Genomic DNA, 21,581 nt, shown 5'->3' on the forward strand with positions numbered 1-21,581 from the left:
AGGTCATGAGAACCGCATGAACACACACTAAGGTTAGTACATACAGCTGTGTGCCTCATAGCATTTCTGAGGTGCTGGGCCTGCCTCTGACTTCTCGTTAAGCGAGAAAGATGAACTCATCACTTGGTTGTCATTGCAGTGGTTTCTGTTGCTTACAGCATAATGCAATCCTTGGCTTTTACAGAATTAGTCAAAAGATGATGAAGTTAGTGGAACTGAGTTTAGCCCTCTTCCCCAGGAAGTCCCCACTCCTTACAGGAAAGGAGAAATGCAAAGTGGCAATTTATGTGGAAAATTATGGTGAAAGGACAGCACCATCACATGACAGGAGAGGAAAGAAAACAGTTATATCTACAGTATGGGCCTCATTTCCACTCACCACTGTTTTCCAGTGACTAATGCAAATCATTAAACTCAAATGTTCATCTAATGAGTATCATTCCCAATCTCATTTCCATTTCAATTGCTGTGGTGTAATAAAAAAGCATATACGAACATTTCCCCCCCCCAAAAAAAAGTTCTTTTGCACATTTGTTCTGGAGACATTAATATATGGTATACCTAGAATTCTGTCATCAAGTAAGCTCAGGGAATCATGAAGTTATATGGGATTCATGACTACAGGATTTCTGAGCGCTTTTAGCACTGGGAATCTCCCAAGGAAGGCTTTATAAGTAACCTTTCTCAAAATTATTTATCCAGGGGTCTTTTTCTCCCCAGAGCCACTTGAGGAACTAGTATTTCACAAGAATGTTTTGGGAAACACTGAAGTAACAATGGCACATGTCCCAAAAGATGTGGCTACTGCATCCTCAGGAGCGAATTTTTGCTCTGTCCCCGTGGGTCTCTTGTGTTAAATACAGAGACATTTATTCAGATTTCTTTCTTCACATATGTGGACCCTGCAATGCACAAGTGGTAAATTAACAAGGACCCCCACCCGCCCCTGAATAATGGACAGAAGGCAGGCCACTTTTATTCTCCCCTGGTACAAGTTCACGTTTAGTTCTGCAGGCAAAACCCACTGAAATGAGGTTTCCGAGGGGAAACGAACAAGAGTCATGGAGGGTGCTCAAGAAGAAAAAAAGGATTGAGTCACATGAAACATTAGAAACATTGTGCTTATAAGTTATTAAAACAAATTATAGGGGCTTCCCTGGTGGTGCAGTGGTTGAGAGTCCGCCTGCCGATGCAGGGGACGCGGGTTCGTGCCCCGGTCCGGGAGGATCCCACGTGCCGCGGAGCGGCTGGGCCCGTGAGCCATGGCCGCTGAGCCTGCGCGTCCGGAGCCTGTGCTCCGCAACGGGAGAGGCCACAGCAGTGAGAGGCCCGCGTACCGCAAAAACAAAAACAAAAACAAAAACAAATTATATGACAGAATCCTAGGAGTAACATATTAATATCCCTCAAACAAGTGTTCAGCAGAGCCCATTTTTGGATATGTTTAGTATATACTTTATTATTAACCACAGTGATTGAAATGGAAAGGAGACTGGGGAAGATACTCATTAGATGAATACTGTTGGCATTTAATGGTTGGCCATTGCTGAGAATAGAACAGAACCGTTTTCAATGACATTCCTAGGGGTATTAGAGAGTGTTCCATGATCTAAGTGAGTTCTCAGAGAAGTTGAACCAACCAGTCACCAGGAGCAGAAAAAGGCTTCGTCCTTCTGCCCTCAGTAGACAGAGGAGCAGCAGACGGATTCCCAGATGCGTCCCCTCTGAAGATGGTCTACAGTTGACCTATCCCTCCCCAGTCCGGAACAGGCCTTGGCGGTACAGCCATACAGTGCCTTACCTCTCCGCGTGAAGGAATAACGTGTGCTGTAAAGCTCTTAAGAGCTTAAGGAGAGATGAAGCCCCTAAATCCATAGCCCATTAAGCAGACACTAATGTCCGTGTGAAGTCCCTGGCAGGTCTGCTTAAGAGGATTATTAATGTTCCATATAAAGAAGCCCCAGTAGGAGGCTGAGAGAAAGCTTAGGAAACATGTCAGAGATTTCTTTAATTTTAGCCCTCCACTGGGCACTGATTTTAAGGCTTAAAAAAACCATTTGTGGAACTATCAGGCAGCAGTTTCAATACACTATTTATTTTACGAATACACACTTAACATAGAGCTTACTAGGGGTAGGCCTGTTCTAAGCATGCTGCAAGTAGTCACTAATTTAATCCTCACAACAGCCTTACTCACAGTGTTTGCTCATCCACATTTTACAGGTGAGGAAACAGAGGCACGGAAAGGTCACACCCCTAGTTTCTGTAACTAAGAAGCTCCCGCGTCTCCTCTGGGAAGCCTCCCGCAAACCTGCCAGCTGTGTTGTCACCCATGTCCCCACCGCACCCTGTGTGTAAGTTTCTATGGCAGTTAACGTATTAATATCACTCCTCCAAAGGTCTCCTTCCCCACTGGACCTTGAACTTCCTGAGGCCAGGGTCTGATCTTACTCACCCCTTTCTTCTTATGCCCAGTCGGTGTTCAACACATATTTGCTAAACGGAACAAAAAAGTGCAGGTCCATTTATCTCTTATTGGATATCCTCGGGGCCACATGTGTTTTGAAATTCAGAATATTTTGGATTTGAGGAAGTTCAGTGCATACACTTACCCATGACCACTGGTGGGATCTGGGACAGCAGCCCATAGTAAAATTCATGAACGTTTCTGCAGCTAAACTTATGAATGGCCACACTAAATGAGTAAATAAAGACCATAAATGAAGATAAAGACCTCATCAGAGTTCAGGTGAGGGTTCACCAACAAGTGAGCTATGAAGAAAATCAGAAAAGCACTTGGTTTTCAGAGCACTTTGGATTTTGGAACTGCAGGTAAAGGACTATGGGCCTCTCCTTCTACAAAGGTCTCTAAGACAGCTGTGCAGACCACGGCATGGTCCTACTGTGAGAAGATGTCCCATCAATTCAGTGACTAAGTACCAATGACCATGCTGAGAACTTGGAGGACACCTGGTGGAGACCTGGACCCACAGTGGGCTGCCGGCACTTATGCACCAACTCAGGGAGCTGAGAGAGATGTGTGGGGTAAAGAAAAAAGGCCTGGATTAAGGTTCAAGGGAAAGGGTTCAGAGACGGCCCCACTCCCTTCGAGCCAGTTATTTTGGGAAAAGCACAAGACCAACTTGGCAAACATCCACAGGCTGGTCAATGTGTCCTATAAAAACATGCTTCAATGCTGGGTGACGTAGCACTTCTCAACATCACCTGCTCGAGAAAATCCCCCCACCTCCTTTTGCTTTTTCGAATGAAGTAACTTACTGTATCCTAACCTATGTGCTCCTCGAGGGCAGCAATCATGCTGTAACAAGTAACCAGAGACACAGTGGCCTAAAACAACACAACTGTATCATCTTACAGTTCTGGAGGCCAGAAGTCCAGAATGTGCTTCCCTGAGCTAAAACCAAGGTGCCGACAGTGCTACGTGCCTTCGGGAGGCTCGAGGGGAGAACCGTTTCCTCGCCTTTTCCAGGTGCCCACGTCTCTCGGCCCATGGCCCCTTCCTCCATCCTCACGCGAGCAATGGACTGTGAGGTCTTTCTCACCCACGTCACCCTGACGCTGGCTCTGCCACTTCCTTCTTTCACTTATAAGGAGCTTTCTGATTACATCAGACCCACCCGAATCATCTTCTCATCTCAAAATCTTTAACTTAATCACATCTGCAAAATCCCTTTGTGAGGTAAAATGTGCACATGTTTTGGGAATTAGGACCCGGACATATTTGGAGGACAGGCAAGCAATATTCTGTCTACAACAATATCTAAGATCCTCTTGCATCCCCACATCCAAGGCAGTGCCAGACACATAGCAGAGGCTTAATAAACGTCTGCTCAGCTTTTATTCATACTACCTAAATATCTCCAACCTCATCTTTAAACAGAGAAAAAGATACATATAATGAACCTCACATGAAATAATGCATATGAAAGTGCTCCCAAAACTAAAAAGAACCATAAAAATGTAGATATCTCACAGACTAGTAGTAAGGAATACATCCATCCATTTGTGAAAGAGCCAGTATATAACTAAGGAAAGATGACAGGAAGCTAAGAGAATGCCATTCAATCCATTAAGTCATAATGGAAAAGAGCCAGTAGCTGGAGTACCTAAAGCATGTTATCATGTGGCCTTCGGGTAGTCCAGTTTGAGACACTACATAATTTAGTGTCCAAATTGAAGGGGGCACTATTAATATTTCCTCTGGGACAAAAGTATCAATCAGGACTCTTTCCGGCAAACAGAACACTTGGGCACCCCACTTACAGCAGTGGGGTGAGTCTGGGCTCTCGAGCCAAACTGCCTACAACCAAATCTAAGATCCACGCTTAGAGTTTTGTGACCCTGGATATATTATTCCAGTGCTCTCTGCCTTGCTTTCCTCATCTGTAACATGGGTATAATAGACCCATCTCACGATGCTGATGTGAGTTATTACATATAGAGCATTCAGAACAGTGCCTGGCATATAGTAAGAGGTTAAAAGAAACTAGTGCTTGTTACACATGAAGGCCAGCCATACTCAAAATTTCCATAAATTCACAGCACAGGATTCCCAGTGGCTTCCCACAAGTGTAGATACAGGCAAAGGGCTGGCATGGCTTAGCACCAGTAAACAAATGTCTAGGAGGGGTGACACTCTTTTCTTTGGTACCTGCATCCTCACACCCTCATTTCTGCTTCCCCATCCTGGTTCTTGCACTCATTTTGGAATGCAGAGCTGTATGCCCGCCTGGGCTCCTATAATGCTTTGTCATGAAATAGAGCAAAATCCTTTGTTATTAGAGCAGGAGACAGAATGACTGGAAGTTAACCCCGTAAAGCAGCAGTCTGTGCAGTGAGCACGGCTCTGTCCATCTGATAGAGGGGGTGATATTTCCCTGCTAATTTTAAACTTTTGTAAACTTTTGTAAAATTACAATGTGCCGGTACCATTTTGAAATGCAAGCTGCACAAACATGTTCCTGACTATATTACCTCTTGTCACCTTCTGTCCTAAACAAAACCCCAAGTTATTATGTCTCAACAGAAAAGTTCAAGTACAAACTAAGCTACTTTCTACGCATGCTGTTTATACAGCTTATAAAAATAACAGCTACAACCGTTAATATTTATTCAGTGTATACTATGTGCCAGGCTTTGTTCTAAGCACATTATGGGCATTTACTGTGCCTTTGCTGTACCCTCTGAGTGAAATGCCTTCATCTCCTCGGCCACCGGGTCAACTCCTACACACCCTGCACCTCGGCTCTCCTCCAGCCTTCACCACGTCCCTGGGCATGCTGCAGGCACTCAGGCAGAGTGAGATTTCAGGATGGCAGTTCGTCAATAAATGTTACTTTTTGGGGGGAGATATTGATGTTTAAACCGTATTAGCCTTACAAAGGGATTCGAAGCAGATTTTCTCTTCAGAATAAGCTCCTCGTTAAATTTAAGATATGATTTGATTTGCAAAACTGCAACTTGTGTTCACCTAAGACGATATTATACAGTGATACACTGGGTGTTTGTACAATGTTTGAGGCATTTTACTAAACCTCATGCATCTCAATAGAGGCAGGTGAATGTTCTTCTTCAACCCAGTTCATTAAAGCTACACAGACTCTGAACCATCTGTGATCAGAGCCATCTGACCCCCGGTAATGCGACAAGTGCCCCAGGCACACGAGAAGCTGGGTGGGGTGTTCCAGTTTAATGCGGGAGTTGCACCAGCCTCTTACTTGTTAATGTTGCTGCCTTCTTTCAGTCGCTCTCCCGCGGCTCCCGTTTTAGACACTCTCTCGCTACCCGCCAGGTCCACCAAGCTGACCTTGCTCACTTTCTCTCCCGAATTCTAGTCGTGAGAAACGAGAGAAACGACACACATGAGTGCAGAAACCACACAGACATCTACATATATCTCAGCACCACAACGAAAGCCATCCCGCTGCAACAAGGCATACTCCTCAAGAAGATCTTAAATTGTAAGAAGAGTTCTTGGACTAGCAGTTTCACGGGCAAAATTTAGGTTGGCGTAGCAGTGTGGCATTTTGTTTTGTAGTTGGGAAGCAAGTGCACTGGGCTTTCCAGAATACAGTCAGAAAGCTGGAGCTTTTATGCACCTATGAGAACATACCAGGACATGAGGATTCCTCCGTATTCAGGTCAAATCCTTCTTTTTTTGAAAAAGCTTTCTTTAGGCTAAATGTTGCGGTTTCCTCTTTAATATCCCTTAATGACTATGAAGTAAACCCAGTTGTTTTTAGGGGAATTTCAGTATGAAAGGATACATAGTAAAAGCTGTACGGTGACATCATCATGTTCTTTAGGGAGTTTATACAAGGAATCCAATTTTTAAAAAAATGTTACATATAAAGTAAGACCTAACAAATTAAATGATGTAAGCAAAGTAGCTCATCTAGTAAGTAGAAGAGCTGGCACAAAGTTCTCAGGAACTGAATCCAGTCATGAAACAGTTCACTCATGAAGGTAGAGCTCTTTCACTGCTACCGAAGGTTCTACCCGATCCCTCACCCCAGACTGTAGGTCATACAGCGTCTGTGTGATGATGATGTTGAACACAGCATGGGAGCGGCTACTCTCTTCATTCATGTTGGTCGCAGCTACCGTCCGAGACTTATTTCCCTCAGACATCAATGACTCGATATCCTGGAGAAAAAGCAGAGGGAAAATATTAGAAGCAAAAAACCCAAGAACAGCATCCTGCCCATCAAGCGTATGTGTTAATTATGACGCACCTGTCACCACCCTTCCATATAAACCTCCTGCTTCTCCTCCACAGAGCCTGTTTCGAGCTTCCACCCCGTCAGTGCTTTCTAGTGGATGAAATGTTTCCCCCATTCTTCTTATTTATTTTTAAAAATTTCTATTGGAGTATAGTTGGATTTACAACGTTGTGTTAGCTTTTGCTGTACAGAAAAGTGATTTGGTTATACATATACATACATCCGCTCATTTTTTAGATTCTTTCCCCATAGAGGTCATTACAGAGTATTGAGTAGAATTCCCTGTGCTCAACAGAGGTTTTGTTTTACTTTATTTTTTTAATAGATCTTTATTGGAGTATAATGGCTTCACAATACTGTGTTAGTTTCTGTTGCACAACAAAGCGAATCATCCATATGCATACACATGAGCCCATATCCCCTCCCTCTTGAGCCTCCCTCCCATCCTCCCTATCCTACCCACTAGGTCATCGCAGAGGACCGAGCAGATCTCCCTGTGCTATGCGGCTGCTTCCCACCAGCCAACTATTTTACATTCGGTAGTGTATATACATCGATGCTACTCTCACTTCAACCCAGCTTTGCCCTCCCACCCTATGTATTCAAGTCCATTTTCTAGGTCTACTTCTTTATTCCTGCCCTGCAACTAGGTTCATCACTACCAGTTTTTTGTTTTCTTTTTTTAATTCCATATATATGCATTAGCATACGGTATTTGTTTTTCTCTTTCTGACTTACTTCACTCTGTAGGACAGATTTTAAGGCCATCCACCTCACTACAGATAACTACAGTTTTCATTTCTTTTTATGGCTGAGTAATATTCCATTGTATACGTGTGCCACATCTTCTTTATCCGTTCATTTGTCGATGGACACTTAGCTTGCTTCCATGTCCTGGCTACTGTAAATAGTGCTGCAATGAACACTGTAGTACATGTCTCTTTTTGAATTGTGGTTTTCTCAGGGTATACGTCCAGTAGTGGGATAGCTGGGTCACATGGTAATTCTATTTTTAGTTTTTTAAGGAACCTCCATACCGTTTTCCATAATGGTTGTATCAACTTACATTCCCACCAACAGTGCAGGAGGGTTCCCTTCTCACCACACCCTTTCCAGCATTTACTGTTTCTAGATTTTTTGATAATGGCCATTCTGAGTGGTGTGAGGTGATACCTCATTGTAGTTTTGATTTGCATTTCTCTAATAATTAGTGATGTTGAGTATCTTTTCATGTGCCTCTTGGCCATATGTATGTCTTCCTTGGTGAAATGTCTACTTAGGTCTTCTGCCCATTTTTTAACTGGATTGTTTGTTTTTTTGATATTGAGCTCCATGAGCTGTTTGTATATTTTGTAGACTAATCTGTTGTCTATTGTTTCATTTGCAAATATATTCTCCCATTCTGAGGGCTGTCTTTTTGTCTTGTTTATGGTTTCCTTTGTTGTGCAAAAGCTTTTAAGTTTAATTAAGTCCCATTTGTTTTTGTTTTTATTTCCATTACTCTAGGAAGTGGGTCACAAAAGATCTTGCTGTGGTTTATGTCAAAGAGTGTTTTCTTATGTTTTCTTCTAAGAGTTTTATAGTGTCTGATCTTATATTTAAGTCTTTAATCCATTTGGAGTTTATTTTTCTGTATGGTGTTAGGTAGTGTTCTAAATTCATTCTTTTACATGTAACGGTAGTTTTCCCAGCACCACTTATTGAAGAGGCTGTCTTTTCTCCATTGTATATTCTTGCCTCCTTTGTCATAAATTAAGTGCCCATATGTGCGTGGGTTTACCTCTGGGCATTCTATCCTGCACCATTGATCTATATTTCTGTTTCTGTGCCAGTACAATACTGTCTTGATTACTGTAGCTTTGTGGTATAATTTGAAGTCAGGGAGCCTGATTCCTCCAACTCCATTTTTCTTTCTCAAGTTTGCTTTGGCTATTCGGGGTCTTTTGTGTTTCCATACGAATTGTAAAATTTTTTGTTCTAATTCTGTGAAGAATGCTATTGGTAGTTTGATAGGGATTACATTGAATCTGTAGATTGCTTTGGGTAGTACAGTCATTTCCACAATATTGATTCTTCTAACCCAAGAACATGGTATATTTCTCCATCTGTTTATGTCATCTTTGATTTCTTTCATCAGTGTTTTATAGTTTTCTGAGTACAAGCCTTTTGCCTCCTTAAGCAGGTTTATTCCTAAGTATTTTATTCTTTTTTTGCAATGGTAAATGAGAGTGTTTCCTTAATTTCTCTGATTTTTTTGTTGTTGGTGTATAGGAATGCCAGAGATTTCTGTGCATTAATTTTGTATCCTGCAACCTTACCAAATTCATTGATTAGTTCTAGTAGTTTTCTGGTAGCACCTTTAGGATTTTCTATGTATTCTATTGTGTCATCGGCAGTGGCAGTTTTACTTCTTCTTTTCCAATTTGTATTCCTTTTCTTTTTCTTCTCTGACTGCTGAGGCTAGGACTTCCAAACTATGTTGAATAAGAGTGGCGAGAGTGGACATCCTTGTCTTGTTCCTGATCTTAGTGGAAATGCTTTCAGTTTTTCACCATTGAGTATGATGTTTGCTGTGGGTTTGTCATATATGGCCTTTACTATGTTGAGGGAGGTTCCCTCTATGCCCATTTTCTGGAGAGTTTTTATCATAAACGGGTGTTGAATTTTGTCAAAAGCTTTTTCTGCATCTATTGAGATGATCATATGGTTTTTATTCCTTAACTTGTTAATGTGTTGTATTGATTTGCGTATACTGAACAATCCTTGAATCCCTGGGATAAATCCCAGTTGATCATGGTTTATGATCCTTTTAATGTGCTGTTGGATTCTGTTTGCTAGTATTTTGTTCAGGATTTTTGCATCTATGTTCATCAGTGATACTGGTCTATAATTTTCTTTTTTTGTGACATCTTTTTCTGGTTTTAGTATCAGGGTGATAGTGGCTTTGTAGAATGAATTTGGAAGTGTTTCTCCCTCTGCAATTTTTTGGAAGAGTTTGAGAAGGACTGGTGTTAGCCCTTCTCTAAATGTTTGACAGAATTTGCCTGTGAAGCCATCTGGTCCTGGACTTTTGTTTGTTGGAAGATTTTTAATTACAGTTTCAATTTAATTACTTGTGATAGGTCTGTTTATATTTTCTAATTCTTACTGGTTCAGTCTTGGAAAATTGTACCTTTCTAAGACTTTGTCCATTTCTTCGTGGTTGTCCATTTTATTGGCATATAGTTGTTTGTAGTAGTCTCTTATCATCCTCTGTATTTCTGCAGTGTCAGTTGTGATTTCTCCCTTTTCATGTCTAATTTTATTGATTTGTGTCCTCTCCCTTTTTTTCTTAATGAGTCTGGCTAAGGGTTTATCAATTTTGTTTATCTTCTCAAAGAACCAGCTTTTAGTTTTATTGATCTTTGCTATTGTTTTCTTCGTTTCTGTTTCATTTAATTCTGCTCTGATCTTCATGATTTCTTTCCTTCTACTGACTTTGGGTTTCTTTGTTCTTCTTTCTCTAGTTGTTTTAAGTGTAGGGTTAGATTGCTTATTTGAGATTTTTCTTATTTCTTGAGGTGAAACTGTATTGCTCTAAACCTCCCTCTTAGAACTGCTTTTGCTGCGTCCCATAGGTTTTGGGTTGGCGTGTTTTCATTGTCATTTGTTTCTACGAATTTTTTACTTTCTTCTTTGATTTCTTCAGTAATCTCTTGGTTATTTAGTAGTGCACTGTTTAGCCTCCATGTATTTGTGTTTCTTACAGTTTTTTTCCTTTAATCGATTTCCAATCTCATAGCGTTGTGGTCGGAAAAGATGCCTGATACGATTTCAATTTTCTTAAATTTTCTGAGGCTTGATTTGTGACCCAAGATGTGATCTATCCTGGAGAATGTTCCATGTGCACTTTAGAAGAAAGTGTATTCTACCACTTTTGGGTGGAATGTTCTATAAACATCAATTAGATCTATCTGGTCTATTGTGTTGTTTAAAGCTTGTGTTTCTTTATTTTCTGTTTGGATGATCTGTCCATTGGTGTAAGTGGAGTGTTAAAGCCCCCTTCTATTATTGTGTTACTGTCGATTTCTCCTTTCATGGTTGTTAGCATTTGCCTTATGTATTGAGGTGTCTTTGTGGGTCTTTTTCTTCTCTTGTGTTTCCTGCTTAGAGAAGTTTCTTTAACATTTGTTGTAAAGCTGGTGTGGTGGTGTTGAATTCTCTTAGCTTTTGCTTGTCTGAAAAGCTTTTGACTTCTCCATCAAATCTGAATGAGATCCTTGCTGGGCAGAGTAATCTTGGTTGTAGGTTCTTCCCTTTCATCCCTCTAAGTATATCCTGCCACTCCCTTCTGGCCTGGAGAGTTTCCACTGAAATATCAGCTGGAACCTTATGGGGAGTCCTTTGTACGTTATTTTTTGTTTTTCCCTTGCTGCTTTTAATATTTTTTCTTTGAATTAGATTTTGTTAGTTTGATTAATATGTGTCTTGGTGTTTTTCCTAGAGTTTATCCTATATGGGACTCTCTGTGTTTCCTGGACTTGGGTGACTATTTCCTTTCCCATGCTAGGGAAGTTTTCAACTATAATCTCTTCAAATATTTTCTCAGTCCCTTTCTTTTTCTCTTCTTCTTCTGGGATCCCTGTAATTCAAACGTTGCTGCGTCCAGTGTTGTCCCAGAGCTCTCTGAGACTGTCCTCAATTCTTTTCATTCTTTTTTCTTTATTCTGCTCCTCAGCAGTTATTTCCACCGTTTTGTCTTCCAGGTCACTTATTCGTTTTTCTACCTCAGTTATTCTGTTATTGATTCCTTCTAGTGTATTTTTCGTTTCAGTTATTGTGTTGTTTATCTCTGTTTGTTTGGTCTTTAGTTCGTCTAGATCTTTGTTAAACATTTCTTGTATTTTCTCAATCTGTGCCTCCATTTTATTTCCAAGATTCTGGATCATCTTTACTATCGTTACTCTGAATTCTTTTTCAGGTAGATTGCATATTTTCTCTTCATGTATTTGGTCTTGTAGGTTTTTACCTTGCTTCTTCATCTGTGACATATTTTTTTGCCGTCTCATTTTGGTTTTGGTTTTTTCTCTTTATGAGTGGGATTGTGTTCTTGTCTTACTGGTTGTTTGGCCTGAGGCTTCCAACACTGGAGTTTGTAGGCTATTGGGTAGAGCTGGGTCTTGGTGCTGAGATGAGGACCTCCGTGAGACCTCACTCCAATGAATATTCCCTGGGGTCTGGGGTTCTCTGTTAGTCCAGTGGTTTGGATTTGGAGCTCCCACCACAGGAGCTTTGGCCTGAACCCAGGCTTGTGAACCAAGATCCCGCAAGCCACCTAGGGCGGCAAAAAAAAAGAGGGGTGGCGGGGGGGGGGGGAGGAAGGCCTTGGCTGTGGAGGGTGGGGCCTAAGCAAGGGCAAGGTTTGGGTGGTGGGTGGGGCCAATGCTCAGGACCCACAGGGCTGGAAAAGGCCCTGGGAGCTGGCGGGGGTGGGGGTGGGGCTTAGGCTCAAGGAACAGAAGGGTCCCAGGCGTGCCCCCACCCCTGGTCTCAGAGGGCAGGGGACCTCACCTGGGAGCCCAGCAGGCTCCCTGTGCCCGAGTGGGAGGAGCAATCACCCTCCACTCCTCTCCCGCTCCTCCTGGATGGCTCCTCCTGCCTGCCTCTCCTGATCTCCCCAGCCTCAGGGGTGCCGATCCTGTCTGGCCTCCACTTCTCCTCCCCCCTCAGTCCCCCTACATCCTACTGGTTCACTTTGGGGTTCCTCTCATCTCCTTGTGCATCAGAGTCCCTCACCAGTGGCACACAGGCACCCAAGTTGTGGGGAGACGCTAACTCCACGTCTTCCCACACCACCATCTTGACTCCGCCGCTCCCCCATTCTTTCCATCCTGCAATCATCTTCTTCCTCTGTTAAGTACCTATTCTTCCCTTTGCAAGTTACTAAGGAGAAAAGAGCTAATATTTATTGAGCATTCCAGATACTCAATAACGGTAGTTACCTTGTTTTATTCTAACTCTCCTGCAAAGCTCTCTACTGCTTGATTATTTGCCTCCCTCCTCCAACACCGTGGCTCTCCCAGGACAGGAAACTTTCCTTCTTCGTCTCTGTACACCTGCTTTAGGACACCCAGAACCTAAGGCTCTTAAACAATTTTTGATGGATGAACTTTATAAAATAAGTATTTTCCTGATTTTACACACAAGGACACTGAAGTTCATGGAGGTCAAATAACTCTTCCCACACCTAATAAGAGGCAGAGCTGAATGCAAATCACAAATTCCTCAGCTCTTACTAATGAGTAACAGGAGGAGACAGACACTGATCCTTATAACACTGAGCTACGAGCCAGGCACCTTAGCAGAAGTGCTGACTTAGCATCTTCATGCCAGAGGGGTCTTCATTCATTTCAGGATCTCAGTGTTTTCAAAGTAATGACTGCACTTTATTTCTGATCTAAGCAATAATAGAACTGTCTATGTTTAAATGGCTGGAGAGAGTTATCTTGCAGATTAATTTTAGTCCTACTGAGCCTGAAATGATGCAAAGATAAACACAACACATAGATGGTACTTCTAAGTGGAAGGATATATTTGCTCATTCATTTATTTATCGGTATTCTTCAGCAACAGACAGCAGTTTCTTTTATGGGATTTCCAAAGTAATGACAATAAAAATAGGGACAAAACATAGAGCCAGGACATGAGAAAGCATAAAAGTCAAGGAGTAGGAAAAGGAAACGGGTCAATGGAGGAAGGATCGATTCAGAAAAATAGAAGAACCCGAAGAGTGAAAAGTAATGGAAACTAAGGCAGGAGACCCTGTCAAAGAGAAAGGGTTGAAATAACTACCAAATACTGTTTACATTTGTCCAGATTTGTCCAGAAGGACATCACTGGAAACTTCAGGGAGAACTGTTTCAGCAGAGTGCTATGAGTGAAAATATTCAGCAATCGCAAAACACTGGGCCTCCCAACAATACTGCAAACCCCTCACAACCAAGCAGGCTGAAGAGTGTGATTAAAGCCCTTTCTTTCTGTTTGGGGTGGTTAATACTGGGTTTCTGAGACCATGAACGGCGTCAATATGCTATAAAGCGTTCACATAAAAATATATTCAACATTACCTATATACTTCAAGTTACTGTCAGTTTTTAAATGACTTTTTTTTTTAATGGCACTTACCTCAAAACTAGTGACAGCCAGCTGGGATAAACCATCTACATACGGTCCCAAAACTTTATGCTCTCGAACTTTAAGAGACTGTCTACTCCTTTGAGAGAAAGGAAAAAGGAACGAATGAGTCAGACCCAACTTGAGCTTTTCTTTCTAAAAAGAAAGTACTTTTAAAAGTACTCAGAAACTAAGACTGCAATTTCAAAGGAATTTTTTTTTTTAACAATCAAAAAGTATTCTAAAAGCTATTTTATTTGGATTAGCAAAACAGCATTCCTTATGAGGAATGTCTTTTATACTCTGATTTCTATTTAAAGTAACGTATTATTTAAAAAATTCTATCTCTACTCCCAAACTAAACAGCCAGTACACAGAATACTACGTTAGGCCAACTTGCTTTAGTAGATGAACTTCAATTTCATGTGGGAGGAGGGAAAAAAAGGAAATGAAGCAAAGAACATGCCAGAATTGAACTTAACCTTCAGGCTATTCTATAAATAAGCATATTCTCAGTAAGTAATGTCTTAAGGTTTTGAGCAAGTACTGAACAATATTAAAGTGTTTTAATTTACCTTTTCAGATCAGCAGCATTGATTTAAGCTGCTTCTGTGCTGACCATTTTATACAGAAAGTAATGTTATAGTACAGTAGCTGTTTGTAGTTACTGATATTTATCCTATATTTAGAACTGGCTCTGCTGGTGAAGATTTTAGGGCTCTTTTGAATTTTTAAATGGCAATCCCGGTTTGGGACCCATGTGAAGAGCTTATCAATAGATAATTGAGATGAAAAGCAAAGCTATAATATACATTATAGCCATATTGTATACGTCACCTTTTTCATCAGATACTAATCACTTTTCAAATCAAGAGTCAATGCTTGGCATCACTCAAGTGTGGAAAAAAGAAACTAAGAATGAGCACTTCCCGAAGTCTCGACATTGTTCCCTAAGAAGCTCTCAGTTATCTCACTGAATCTTAATCTCACAATTCCACAAAGTAGGTCTTACTAACGTTATTTTAAGGATGAAGAATGCAATGTGACAACAAGCAATTCTGCCGTACTCTAAACAAGGGCAGACCAAGTGCACAGTTTCAAGAGAGCTGATTTGATGCCCAAGGATTCAGAACTCGGCTCAGTCTGTTGGCACAACCAGAGATTCTTTAATGCTATTCATGAGCAAGAAAAAATAAATCTAGCACAATATCAAGTGCTTCTGATGGTGTCTAACATCTGGGATTCTTGTACACTGCTGGTGGGAGTGTAAACTGGTACAACTGTTTCGGAAAACAGGTTTGCAGTACCAAAGCTGAAGATGCTGTAGCTTCTGACCCACAATTCCACTTCTGGATGTATTCCCTAGAAACTCCTGCATTTGTACACCAGGAGGAATGTAGTACAAGAATGCTCAGAGCAGCACAGTAGTGGTAAAAAGTGGAAACCACACAAATGACAGGAGACAGAATAAATAAATTATGGTATAATTATACAGTGGAATACTAAAGAGCAGTAAAAATCAATAAGTTATTACTTCATATATCAGAACGAATGAATCATTGAGGGGAAAAGTAGCAAGTCACCGAAGGACACATGTATTATGACGCCACTTACACACAGTTAAAAATTGTGCAAAATTATGTGTAAACTCTTAAAGAGGAGGAAGATAATGAGAAATATAAAACTTGTAATAGTTAAAAAAAAAAAATTCGTAATAGTAGGAATGGTAGGAGTTGAAACAGTATCAAAGAGGAGTACACAGGTGGCTTCAAAAATATCAGTCATGTTCCATTTATTAAGCCAAACGGTGAGTAGGACAGTCATTGATTTTATTATTCTTTAAACCTTACATATATTGTAAACATTCTTTCATATGCATTAAACAGTTAATAACTAAAACTATTTCTGATGATTGGGTCACTTCCTTTCCATCTATAATTTTTATCTTATGCCTCTAATTATACCCTTGATTATACAGCTGCTAAAAACATTTAAAAATATTTTCATCATGTTATATAAAAAATTCAGGCTATTGAATTGTATTTAGAGAAGAACCTAAACACGCATACCACACATCCACCCCATAGATTTGAAACACAGGATCAAAATGCACCAAAGCGTTAACAGCAGTTATTTCTGAGTGATGGAATTATAGGTCATTTTTATTTCTTCTTACATTTACCTACTTTCTAAATTTTTATATATATTATTTTTAAATCAATAAAAATTTTAATTAATAAAAAGGTAAATGGCCCTCTCCTTCCTCTATGAAACAAACTCATCTGGTTTTTATCACCTAGCTTTTAAAAAATACAGATGCCTGGGTTTCTCCCTGGGTCTACTGAATCATAAGCGCTAGAGCGGGGGCTCAGGCCAGTGTATCCTTAAAAAGCCTCCCAAGTGATTCCAGTGTACATCCCTGGAAAAGAATGACTTGCTTAGGCTGGGTCATTTGAAACCTTCAACCACTTTGCCTCCAATTTAGAGGTGCTACTTTCCAACATAAATGGAAGGACCAATGTGTCATTTTTAACTCAATTTTTATGAATAAACCATAGTGGCAAAAATAACAAAATAGTAAAAACATCCTTTTAAATGGCATATGTAAGCAACTTTATACACGAATATAGGATAAACTATGAATACTAGATATACCAACAGGCTTTGAGAAGCTGATGATTTCTCAGTAAATGAACTGAAACTCGAGTACCGACCAAGGGCGCAAATACATATACTCACCTGCAACTTTAACTTCAGGATCACTTAAAATTATTACCCCTACTACAAGGTTAATTTCAACCACTAACTTACCCTTTGGGGTCTAAAAGATCCCGAACTTTCTCATTATAAATTTCCATATAGGATACTTCAACTTTAAAGGTCTGTGACTCATTTTGCTCCAGAGAGATCCTTTGAAATAAAGCACAGCAGAGCCTTGGAATGAGGCCCCGCTGCTCAGCATTGCCCATCATGGAGAAGGATTTTCCTGAGCCTGGAGAAGGGCAAGCAGAAAGAAAGGAGGATGGAAGAGGAAGCAAACTGTAATGCTTCAGCTACACAAGTGTTTCATACACAGCAGCCGAGGTCACACAGCAGAAGCGGACAATTTGGCCCCCAAAGGCCAGTCCCTTGGACACCAAGGCTACTATTCTTTCTATTATACTCACGGCCTCCAGTTTGACTTTTACTGTGAGACCCAGAGGGCACCTCTCTTACAGATGGATACGTACAAATGTAAGCACTACAAATATGTAATCTTTAAAAGTACACATGGTAAATATCAAATATCACCATCAAGTAACATTAACAGTATTTTACCCACAAAATATCAATATTTCACATTTGTGAAAGTGCTTTGACATATATTCCCCTAATTGTCCTGTGATGCGACAATAGGCAGTATTGTTATGATTTACTGATTTATTCCAACTTTATAATTGAAATGATGGTGGCTCAGAGGGCTAATGGCTGAGCCACTAGCCTGTTTTTGTTTAATATCCTGGTGAAGTCCTCTAGATGATACTAAGAGGAAGATACTAAGAGCTTTTCTACAGTTTTTCACTATAACATTTATACCGAGAAACTGGTAATTATTTTCTTAGTTCAAATACAGGTTAAAACTATAATTTAGGAAAATGACACTTAATAGTTTAACACTAGCTTTGCTCATTAACACTAAAATTACTCAGTTACCACAACTGTCAAACCTTCAAAATGAAGATTACTTTTGATCATCTAATTCAGCCAAACCCGTGAAGTCAGAAGTGCTTTTCTATGGTTTCCCAAAGTGTTTTCTATATCTATGTTTTAAGAAATGCACATTTAATATCACTGACTGTAAGTGGCTACTTACCTGTCTGTCCATATGCAAAAATGCAAGCATTATACCCCTGAAAGGCTTTCTCAAGAATTCCTTCCCCAAGGCACTTGAAAACCACTTCTTGACCTAAAAAACAAAACAAACAAAAAAACTAAAAAGACTGATTTTTCTTGACATATTTGTAGTAATAACCGAGCCCCAGTCATTAACACATTCTCTCAATCCAAAAAGATGTTAAGTGTATTGCATATCTACTATGTGTAGGGCTGTGGATTAAAGAACTTATTGTATTCAATTTTGCTTATCTACTCTTCTACACTATAGCTCAGTACCTGGATCCGTTCATGATTCTACCCACTGTTTCCCTCTAAGACATTTCTCTAGGCCTTCAAGTTTCCTGTCCATTGTCTGTGGGCCGTATGGAAGCATCATTTGAATTTGGTTTAGTTTCTTTTCCTGAGTTAGTATGAAAGTGTCATTCAACACAGATTGTCTTATCTCCCCATGTGGACTCTGAGCTTCCGACGAGCAGGAACCTCATCATCCCCATCTTGGTATGTGTGTGCACCTCTGCCCCCAGCACGGTGCTAAGTCCATGCCAGACGCTGAGCAGCTGTTCACCGCTGGTGGAGGGGATGTGCTGAGCACAGGCACCTCTCACCTGTATTCCCAGAGGGGATCTGGGGACAGGTTCCCGTCTGTGAACTTGTCTACAGCTCACTGTGGCTCTTGGGGGTGTTCTGTCATGTACCATCTATACTACGGTAGTGCCCAGCTAAAGATTAAGGTGTGAAAATCTTTTTAAACGCTTAACGAGGCATTTACTACCCTTTGAAATTGGTGCCTTTCTAACATTCAGTCCCCACCATTAAGACAATTAAAGTGATTTTCTCCTTCCTCTGTGCAGAAACTACTGCTTTAAGTACCTCTTTCCTCTACTGGAATGAGAAGCCCCGATGGATGTCAGACTATAATCTGTTTATCTTTGTAATCCTAGTGCCTAGTACAAAATGCTTAATAAATGTTTGTCCAAGAATGAGTCAGTTTAATCTTTTTATCCAAATGACAATTCCTTTTACGTTTGGAAATAAAGCAATAGAACATAAGCTTTTGGGTATATGTTTTTCTTTGATGCATCTGATTTTAGCAGTCTCTTGTTATATTATGACATATCATGGTTGCAGAATGGGACTCTTAAAGTGTAAACATGAAACAAGTAATAATATTTCCGGGCTTCCCTGGTGGCGCAGGGGTTAAGAATCCGCCTGCCAATGCAGGAGACAAGGGTTCGAGCCCTGGTCCGGGAAGATCCCACATGCCGCAGAGCAACTAAGCCCGTGCACCACAACTACTGAGCCCGCACTCTAGAGCCCACGAGCCACAACTACTGAGTCCATGTGCCACAACTACTGAAGCCTGTGCACCTAGAGCCTGTGCTCCGCAAGAGAAGCCACTGCAATGAGAGGCCTGTGTACCGCAACAAAGAGTAGCCCCCGCTCGCCGCAACTGAAAAGAAAGCCCAGGCTCAGCAACGAAGACCCAACACAGCCAAAAATAAATTAATTAATCAATTTAATTTAAAAGAAATAATACTTCCAATCATTAGGTTGGCAAAAAAAAAAAAAAAAAAACCTTGACAGTATCAAATATAGCTGGATTGAAGAAATAGGTATTTTCATAAGCTGCTGGTGGGAGAATAAACAAATGCAGCTGTTCCAAGGAAAACCTCAAAGCACCAAGAAAAAGGAATATGCCCAGGCTCTCTGACCCACTGTGAGGCATCTGCCCTAGAGACTCACTCCCACAAGAGACCCCTGTAAAAGGATGTTCATGGCAGCATTATTTATAATGCTGAAAGCTGGAATCAAGTTAAATGCCCATTAGCAAGGGAGTAGATAAGTAAAATGTATTTTATATGATGGAATATTACACACCATGTTTAAATAAACAAGCAAAACAAATCTATGTGTGTAAACAATGTAGAATTCAGAAACATTGTTGAGTTTTAAAAAAAGTCATGTTCAGACTGTACATATAATGTAAAAATTTATGTCAAATAGTATGTGTAATATCTATGTGTGTTAAAGTAAAAAAAAGAAAAAACTGGATCAGAAGAAAATATACCAAATTTATATAACATTATTTCTCAACTATGGACTTCTACCGAAGAGGCATTTAAAACATGTTAGTGAAATATGTGGATATTTTTAAAAGGGTATAACTGTAAGAGGCTTCCTAAAAATACGGTTTGTTGTGAAGACTACCTGAAGATGTGTGTGTATGTGCACACACACATAAACTCGGAGGATAATAAAGTATTGTCAAAATTCTTATCCACTGAAGACACACCTTCAAAAATGCTTTTATGTGGTGGGAATGTAAATTGGTACAGCCGCTACGGAGAACAGTATGGAGGTTCCTTAAAAAAACTAAAAACAGAACTTCCATATGATCCAGCAATCCCACTCCTGGGCATATACCCTGAGAAACCATAATTCAAAAAGATGCATCACAATGTTCACTACAGCACTATTTACAATAGCCAGGACATGGAAGCAACCTAAATGTCTATCAACAGAAGAATGGATAAAGAAGATGTGGTACATATATACAATGGAATATTACTCAGCCATAAAAAAGAACAAAATAATGCCACTTGCAGCAACATGGATGGACCTAGAGATTGTCATACTGAGTGAAGTAAGTCAGATGCAGAAAGACAAATATCACGATTATCACTTATATGTGGAATCTAAAAAAGGGGGTATAAATGAACTTATTTACAAAACAGAAGTAGAGTCACAGATGTAGAAAACGAACTTATGGTTACCAGGGGATAAAGGGGGGTGAGGGATAAATAGGGAGATTGGAACTGACATATACACACTAGAATATATAAAACAGATAACTAATAAGAACCTGTTGTATAGCACAGGGAACTCTACTCAATACTCTGTAGTAACCTATATGGGAAAGGAATCTGAAAAAGAATAGATATATGTATATGTATAACAGAATCACTTTGCTGTACACCTGAAACTAATACAACATTGTAAATCCACTATAGTCCAATAAAAAGATGCTTTTATGTTATAGTTAAGTATGATAGAGTCTTGTGCTAAGAAAATATCTGACCCATCCTGTTGCTGATCTTTGATACACATCGATATTCTTTTCTCACGTGTTTTCTCAAAGGACCTTCCTTATTCCACGTGTATTCCCAAGGCCTATGCCAAAACACAGGCTTAAATCTGGACCTAAGTCCTGTAGTGCAGAAGATGGGGAATTAAACACAGCCTGTGCTCAGGCTTGTGAGAATTGATGGTGGTCCTCAGCCAAGACCCAAATGCCATCAAAGGCACTGAAAAAACACCACTTTCTTGGCACAAAGAGATGAATGGAGCAATCTCGTTTGATCTTCCACACTGGTTAACCAGCCCCCATAAAGGGAGTAGGGTGAGGATGGGAACAAGATGCTTTAAGACTCGGCTAGGTCCAACATCCTGACTGTAACTCATGATTTTGATTCATATTTCGTAACTTGGAAAAAAGCAAGAGCTTGAGTTGATGAAAGGACTCAACTGCAGAGAAGCACTGTGGTCAAAGAGCCTTTCACCCTGGCTTCACAGAGCCTGAAGTCATTAACCAATCAAGGATTTATATCTGTTCTTTTATCAGGTAGTGAAATGGATTACTTTCTGGTTTCTGCTTCTGATGCTGAGTAGGCTGGAATTATGAGGAATTATTTTCTCAATGTTTTTGCAAGGGCAAATCACAAGTCTTCTTTTTCCTTGGTAGGAATCATCTTTTAAAACCAAAGATCATTAACTGAAAAAAACCAAGAATGAATGCTATAGAGCTACGTG

General features: G+C 40.3%; 1 protein-coding gene across 1 annotated transcript in view; it reads right to left on the reverse strand.

Moving 5' to 3' along the window:
- KIF13A (kinesin family member 13A) overlaps positions 1-21,581 on the reverse strand; it is a 215,783-nt gene that overhangs the window by 65,414 nt on the left and 128,788 nt on the right. The window contains 5 exon segments of the mRNA XM_073810392.1: positions 5,739-5,851; positions 6,532-6,666; positions 13,908-13,995; positions 16,707-16,887; positions 17,749-17,841. Coding sequence (XP_073666493.1) covers positions 5,739-5,851; positions 6,532-6,666; positions 13,908-13,995; positions 16,707-16,887; positions 17,749-17,841 — 610 coding nt within the window.

The sequence above is a fragment of the Tursiops truncatus genome, chromosome 10 (assembly GCF_011762595.2).
Source record: "Tursiops truncatus isolate mTurTru1 chromosome 10, mTurTru1.mat.Y, whole genome shotgun sequence".
Taxonomy (NCBI): Eukaryota; Metazoa; Chordata; class Mammalia; order Artiodactyla; family Delphinidae; genus Tursiops; species Tursiops truncatus.